The sequence below is a fragment of the Blastomyces dermatitidis genome, assembly GCF_000003525.1.
Source record: "Blastomyces dermatitidis ER-3 genomic scaffold supercont1.1, whole genome shotgun sequence".
NCBI classification, from domain to species: domain Eukaryota; kingdom Fungi; phylum Ascomycota; class Eurotiomycetes; order Onygenales; family Ajellomycetaceae; genus Blastomyces; species Blastomyces dermatitidis.
In genome coordinates, this window is record NW_025544774.1 from 4,685,398 (window position 1) to 4,692,582 (window position 7,185).

The 7,185-nt window shown below is 46.0% G+C and overlaps 2 protein-coding genes across 2 annotated transcripts; one reads left to right on the forward strand and one right to left on the reverse strand.

The window, feature by feature from the left end:
• The first annotated feature begins 313 nt into the window (after positions 1 to 313).
• On the forward strand, positions 314 to 2,936 carry BDCG_00584 (epoxide hydrolase hyl1). Its single transcript, XM_045416094.1, has 6 exons — positions 314 to 948; positions 1,161 to 1,315; positions 1,416 to 1,691; positions 1,882 to 2,213; positions 2,318 to 2,468; positions 2,580 to 2,936. The coding sequence occupies exons 1-6, from the start codon at positions 731 to 733 to the stop codon at positions 2,723 to 2,725; spliced, it is 1,278 nt and encodes a 425-aa protein (XP_045271899.1). The 5' UTR covers positions 314 to 730; the 3' UTR covers positions 2,726 to 2,936.
• BDCG_00585 (STE/STE7/MKK protein kinase) lies at positions 1,388 to 6,879 on the reverse strand. Its single transcript, XM_045416095.1, has 5 exons — positions 6,577 to 6,879; positions 5,095 to 6,251; positions 4,725 to 5,016; positions 4,288 to 4,657; positions 1,388 to 4,182 (listed from the first exon to the last, which is right to left on the reverse strand). Exons 2-5 carry the CDS (start codon positions 5,824 to 5,826, stop codon positions 4,053 to 4,055), a joined length of 1,524 nt encoding a protein of 507 aa, XP_045271900.1. The 5' UTR covers positions 5,827 to 6,251; positions 6,577 to 6,879; the 3' UTR covers positions 1,388 to 4,052.
• Positions 6,880 to 7,185: the final 306 nt, after the last annotated feature.

A 7,185-nucleotide genomic window follows, 5' to 3' on the forward strand; every position in this document is an offset into this window, starting at 1 on the left:
TTTTTACTGCGCGCGACCCAACAAAGTTAGCAAGTTAGACTTCAGTTAGTTTCCATAGGTCCCTGTCAAAGCATTGCCAAAACCATATATACTCCGTAGACCGGATCCTTTCCCAGAAGCCTGATGATCCAACACTTGAAGCATTATTGTTATTATTGAAATTGCTCTTCAAATAAAATTTTTGGCGACCTCAGGCGCGGCGCATGGCTTATTTATTTACCTTGGGTAAATAGACTAGATGCTCATACCTGCCCGTAGAAAAGTTTAATTTAGTTCAGGCGATATCCATTTACCTCGGCAAAGCGCGTATAGTTAGTTATATGCTCTCTTTCTGGGGGGATGTTGAGTGGGAGCACCGATCGAAAGCATTCTCATGAAGGTAAGGTATCCTCGGTCAACCCAATAAGGAAGATGCTTGAGAACAAACACGGCACATTACATAGATATACATCCGCAAGTTGTCTAATAATAAAGATTGCTGGTGTTAAGTTGCACGGCTGCTTGACAACAACCACAACAAACCCCTCACCCGGCGGAAGGTCGCACTTGATCGATCGCCCGGCAAGGAAACCAGATAAATAAGCCATACATCGCACTTGTAAGCTGTATAAATTCTAGAAACCTAAGTAATAATAAATCAATAAATAAATAAACAGCATATCAAATAAAATATTTTAAAAACCAAACCTGAGAAAAAAGGGGCAAGGGAAGAATTTTTTTTTAAAAAAAAATGGCAAACTACACCACCCTACCCTCCACGGCCACCAAGCGCCCCGAACCTTTCCAGGTCTCAATCTCCGAGCAACAGCTGAGCGAGTTCAAGACGCTGCTAAAGCTGTCGAAGATCCCTGTGCCAACATACGAGAGTCTGCAGGAAGATGGGAAGTTTGGGATTAGCCATAAGTGGCTGGTGGAGACGAAGAAGTACTGGGAGGAGGAATTTGATTGGTATGCTTCACGTTTCTTCCCTTGTTTGTTAAATTCTCCGGTTTCGAGCTGGGGATGGGCATTATATGCTATAGATTCTTTATGCGTCGCTTTGGGATTTGTAGGTGATGGGTTTTATTCGAGAGGGGGCGGGGTTGTGCTCTTAGTCTTCCTGGGATGCTAGCTGTATAAATATATAAAAACGCTGACAATCAGATATATTTTACATACAGGAGAAAAACCGAGGAGTACATCAACTCATTCCCCAACTTCATGACAACAGTCAATCTCCCCGCCGGTGGGAATGAGGAATTTAAAATCCATTTCGTCGCTCTATTCTCCCAGAAGGCTGATGCGATCCCCATTGCAATACTCCATGGCTGGCCAGGTATCTATAGACCCCAGATCTATACACCCCCCGACGACCAGAACGATCTCCAAAACCCAAAAAAAAAAAGATAACCTAACCAAATCACTCAATAAAACAGGAAGCTTTTTCGAACACCTCCCTCTCCTCACCCTAATGAAGGAGAAATACACCCCTCAAACCCTCCCTTATCATCTGATCGTCCCCTCCTTACCCGGCTACGCCTTCTCCTCCGCACCCCCGCTAACGCGCAACTTCGACCAAAATGATGTAGCCAAGATCATGCACCAGCTCATGGTGGATCTTGGGTTTGAATCCTCAGGCTATCTGGTGCAAGGTGGTGACATCGGGAGTATGGTTGCAAGGAGAATGAGTGAGTTTTATGACGCGTGCAAAGGTATGTCATATAGAAATAACCCAAGAATAAAATTAATAAAAGAAACTTCAACCCCCATCCCTCTCTACCCTAAGAACCACAAATCCACCAATCCAAAAAAAAAAAAAAAAAAAAAAAAAAAAAAAGAAAAAAAAAAAAAAAAAGAAAAAAGAAAAATCCATACCAACATACAACACAACCCACCCACCAGGCTTCCACATCAACTTCTACCCAACACCAACCATAACCTCTCCCCCGGACGGAATCGCCACCGACGGGTCCCTAACCGACTCAGAACGGGCGGGCATGCAGCGCGCCGAGCTATGGAAGAGAACAGGCAACGCATATTCGATGGCACACGGCACGCGACCCAGCACCATCGGTCTCCTGCTGGGCACTAGCCCGCTCGCGCTGCTGGCGTGGGTGGGCGAGAAGTTCCTAGCCTGGTCGGACGAGCCGCTGTCGACGGAGGAGATCTTGCGATGCGTGACGCTGTATTGGTTTACGGAGTCAATGGGGAGAGGGATTTATCCGTATCGGAGTGTTAGTATTTTTTATTTTATTTTTATTTCTTAAAATTTATTTTTTTTCTCGCGAATTTCAGGGGTTGTGTTTCGATGCTATACTAACCACTAGTAAATTTCCAGCGGACTCTGCTGTTAGAGACACAAACCCAGAACAAGCCGTTCGGGTATTCGTATTTCCCCAAGGAAATCTGTCCCACACCGGCAGCATGGACGGGGAAATTGGGTGATATGGTATTCTATAAGGAACATGACAAGGTACGCATATCTATCTGTATGGCCGGCTCTTTTATTTTGTCCTTTTTTTCCTCGTCCATACTTTTTTTTCAATTGGGATGGGATGGATGTCGTTGGGCTGACTTTAGGTACGCTGATTCTTTTCCAGGGCGGGCATTTTGCAGCGTTGGAACAGCCGCAGTTGTTCATGGAGGATTTGGAAGCGTTTGTTGCGGCGTCTTGGAAATGAACAATAATAATAAACAGTGGGGGAATCGAATGTGGGGAGGTAGTTTTCCCGCTAGGGAAAAGTAGAAGCCGAGAAATGAAATGGGCCGCTCTTTAAAGGAGAAATTTGATCCTTGGAGCGTTGCTCGGAATGAAATATGCCATCGAGAGAGCGACTGGATGTAACTAGATATGATGATCTGGAGTTGGGTCTAGTTAGCAATTATTATGACGATGAATGGAATAACTCTTTTCGCCCAAAGTTTCCCGATCTGACAGAGCCAGACATCCATCGCCTTTTCTGGTACGTATTGTTCGACGTTCTGATAGCTCCTCCCATGCCAAGCTAGGTTCGCTCTGGCTAGAGGATTTCATAGACCCATTCCACATAGGATCGGACAGAAACCATGGCCCATGTGGACCTCTGTCATGGCGTGTATAAAGCCCAAGGATTGTCCGGAGCCAGAACAGGTCCTGCATCTCAGATAAAATAGAAGAGAAAATAAAGAAGGGGTGAAGGTTAGAGGGAAGAAGGCGAACAATAAAACAATCCAAACATTCCATTTTTCTCTTTACTCTATCTTTCAAGCTTATAGCTCAAGACAAGTTGAATCGGTATTTAGTCTTGAACACGAAAGGCAATCCTGAAGAAGCAGAAGCTCAAGGACACAGAACAAAACGGAAAAATGGAACAGAAAAAAGCTACACCAAGACAAAAGGAGATGGCTAGGAAGAAAGCAAGTAAAAACAAATAATATAATGAGAATAAAATAAGTGTATATCCTAAAAAACTCCGGTCTCCTCGACAAAGTATATGTGAGAGAAATGCTGTGTCTGTTTGGTCATCCGTTTGTCACCCATCACAAGGCGTAAAAAGTAAGGGAAGTGAAAGAAAAAGAAAAAGAAAAAGTTGACATAATAAAGAAGAGGTGGTAGTGTGAGGTGAAGATAAATCAAAAAGAGGAAAATACAGAACGGTTAATCCAAAGATTCAGCCCAGCAATAACAACAGGCTGCCAGTTTAATAAAACAAAGGAGATGTATAGCGAGATTCGTGGTCATGTGGAAGCCATGAGAGAAATTAAAAGTCAGAAAACGCAAGAACACGAAAACGAAATGCAGCAAAATAGAAAAGAAAAAATCATCTCAGACAATTCATGAAATGTGACGTCAAGACGGACGCGACCAAGTAGCCCGTTAAATAAGGATAATTTGTTCATTAAATGACGGGGCACGTGGCTCAGGTTAAAAGTGTGATGTCCCAGTAAGCGCGGGACAAGATAGATAGATGGTATGTCGCGGTGAAGTTGTAGTAGATTGGAACCAAGTTGGCGAGTCTTAGAATAAGGATGGTAGGAAGGGAAGGAGGAGTATGCGTGCTGGCAACCGTCCATTTGTAGTTGCCCAACATGCTCTAATCTTGCCAGCCCCACACCTGTTTCAGGAAATGTGCCATATTGACCTTCTTGGTTTTCATTTCGAGCATCCAGGGATGTTCTGCCATCCGCCATGGTGTTGCTCGTCTTGGTGGCTCCTTTTCCAAACTATGCAATTTTATAAGTGTCAGTTCCTGTTAGGCATTGGTTGTCTCAAATCACAAGAAAAAGAATGAGGTAAAATAAAATAAGAAACAGGGTAGATAAACGCACCAGCACTCAATGAAATATTTGAAGTTTTCACTCCATTTTATGCCGTTTTCAGGTTCATCCTTCAAACGTGGGATTGGCTGACGAACAATGTATGTTAAAAGGTCTATCAGGCCTGCACGTGGCTGCATCTCTGTTCCATCTGCAGGGAATGGGAACCGGTGTTGAGCTACTTCGAGAAGCGTTACTCCAAGAGACCAAACATCGGACGTGATGGTGTAAGATTGGCCCGTGATTCGCTCAGGGGCCATGTAATAAGATGTGCCAATAAATGTGTTTGCGTCGCCCTTGGTGCCGAATTCGCCGCTGACTCCAAAGTCACAAAGCTTGACTTGGCCATTTCGACATAATAGAATGTTGGAAGGTTTGATATCTGTGAAGGAAGGTTAGTTGATGGATATATTGGGGGTCAGATGACTTGTTCAGACCGGCAGTCTTACCTCGATGAATAATTTTACGCCCGTGTAGGTAGGTGAGGCCGTTTAATACGCCCTCAGCTACCTTACCCAAAACTTTCTCTCCTGTCCGTCCTCCAAGCTTTTTTACTTCTCTATAAACGCTATCCAGGCTGCCTCCTTCGCAAAATTCCATAGCAATTGATATGGTGCTGGTTGACTTGTCCATAAACGCACCGTAATACCGGCAAATATGTTCCGATGCACAGTCTTTATTGAAATTCAGTTCTCGAACAATCTGCTTTTTAACGTCTGGGTTTGGATCTGTGGTGATAATCTGTAAATATCGAACAGAGAGTATTAGTGACAGGCCTAGATGGATGTTTAATATGAATATATGACTGGCATTACCAACCTTTAGAGCAAACACTGTCTTCCCACCTTTCAGCATGCAACGCGTGACGGCACCACCAGCTCCCTCACCAAGACTGTCAAGCTCAATGATCTTCTTTTGAGAGCTGGCGGCCAGCCAACCTTCATCGTCTAGGTCTTCCACATCTAACGGCCGCCCTTTCTCTAAACTCAGTTTCTCTAGATCCGGTAGCAAACCATTCACGCTGTTATCTCTTTCCATCGATAAGCCACCATCCCCCCGGTCGGAATATACCGAGCTGATAGCAGAAGTGGGGTCAGGGGTTCCTCCTGGAGGTTGCCTCAAACCCATGGCGAAAGATAAGGCAGAATAGTTCGAAGATGTAGCTGAGGTGGGCCCACTGGCCCGGCCATCGTATGTGGTGAAGCTTCCCGACCTTGAGTGGTTGCTATAGTCACTATTGTAGGTAGTTGCAGAAGAACCCGACAAGGGTGGCATATATGGTCGTCCATTGTGCAGAGGGCCTGCCTCTTGCGGAGTTCCTTTACTTCCCTTGGGTGTGGCTAACCTCAGCTGAGGAGGAGCTGGGCGCGCAGGACGTGGTTGAGACAGTTGGGGGACATCCGGACCAGAGTTTGTGCCAATTCCAGTTGAATTTACAGGGTTCAACTTGGGCGATCCTGGGATCCCCAGTTTGAGACGAGGTGCTTGTTTGCGGTTGGAACCCGGAGTCGGTATCTTTAAAAGGGGGGCTGGAGACGACATGTTGGACATGAGTGCCTTTCACAGGGTCACGGCGGACCTTTTTCCTTCAAGTATCTCGGGAGCAATATCCAGGTTAATCGAACACAAGTTCGTGGATAGGTAGGCGAATCGAAGGGGACGGGGAGCTGATTATATATGGCCGGGGAGAGTCGAAGGATATATGTATTATAGAGAGTGTGGCTGAGAAATTAGCTTTCGAGCACTGCCGTTGACTGGTAAAGGGATCTGCGGGGGAGCGGAGCGAAAGGAGGCTGATAACTAGGAGTGGGTAGAGGGATCAGATAAAAAGTCACGGATCAGATATGTTGCTGACATTCGTTACTATTAACGGGTTTCGAGGTCGGATGAATGTAGAGGCACTATTCTAAGAGCGGACTTGGGCTTGCAGCGATTGGAAGGAGGCTTAAGTCAGGTATGGGAAGGATGTATATTGCCTGGTAAAAATAGTGTCAACATGGAATCCGGCGTCAAATTTAGATAGATTGTGAACAGAAGAGCAAAGTCGCTTGCAACTCGCTCGGGGTTAAACACGGGCTCCAGGGCAATGGGCTCCAGAATCGACGTAGAAGAGAAAAAGAATCGAGGGAACGTGTTCTCTGGAGATATGAGGTTACGATAGAGATGGAGGTTGTGGAGGGGGTGGGGACAGAGGGGTTCAAGGAACGGGGCCCGGAGTGGAGAGGAGGAGGAGGAGGAGGAGGAGGGGAGGGGAGGCGGTGATCTGCTGCTATGACCGCCTCCTGTCCTGTCGTCACTCACTAGATAAACATGCCAATAGCCAAGAGGAGGGGAATCGACAAGTACAACAAGGGATAATAATCCCAAGGGCGATGATGGTGATGAGAGAGGACCGACTGCCCCAGGGATAGAGATGAGGATGGGAGGAAGAAGCAGAGAATGAAAGAAGGGCGGGCCCTGAAACTGAGGAGAAGTGTGTGCCTGTTTCCTGTTTGCCTTGCCTGGTGCTTGCTGCCTCTCTGCCTTTGCCTTTGCCTTTGCCTTTGCCTTTGCCTTGCTCTGGTCGGTCTGGTATGGTATGGGTCTGGGTCTTGGGTCTGGGTCAGCCCACGGCCGCACAGTTGTTGGCGCTGGTACTCAGAGTGGTTTGGTTGAGTGGTGAGTTGGTTGCTTGGAAGTACATGTATATTTATTGTTATTTATTGTTGGACCTGGTTTGTTGTCTGTCCCTTTCAACGGTTGAGCCCCTGCAAAGAAACGGCCCCCAAATAATAATAACCACGACTTGTTACGCTGCGTACAACTACCAGGGAAAAATCATGCCACCCGTGAAGGGAATCAAATGGAGGAGGAGAAACTAATACAGAATATTTCTTTTTTCCTCCTTTCTAATTATCGATATTATCCTCC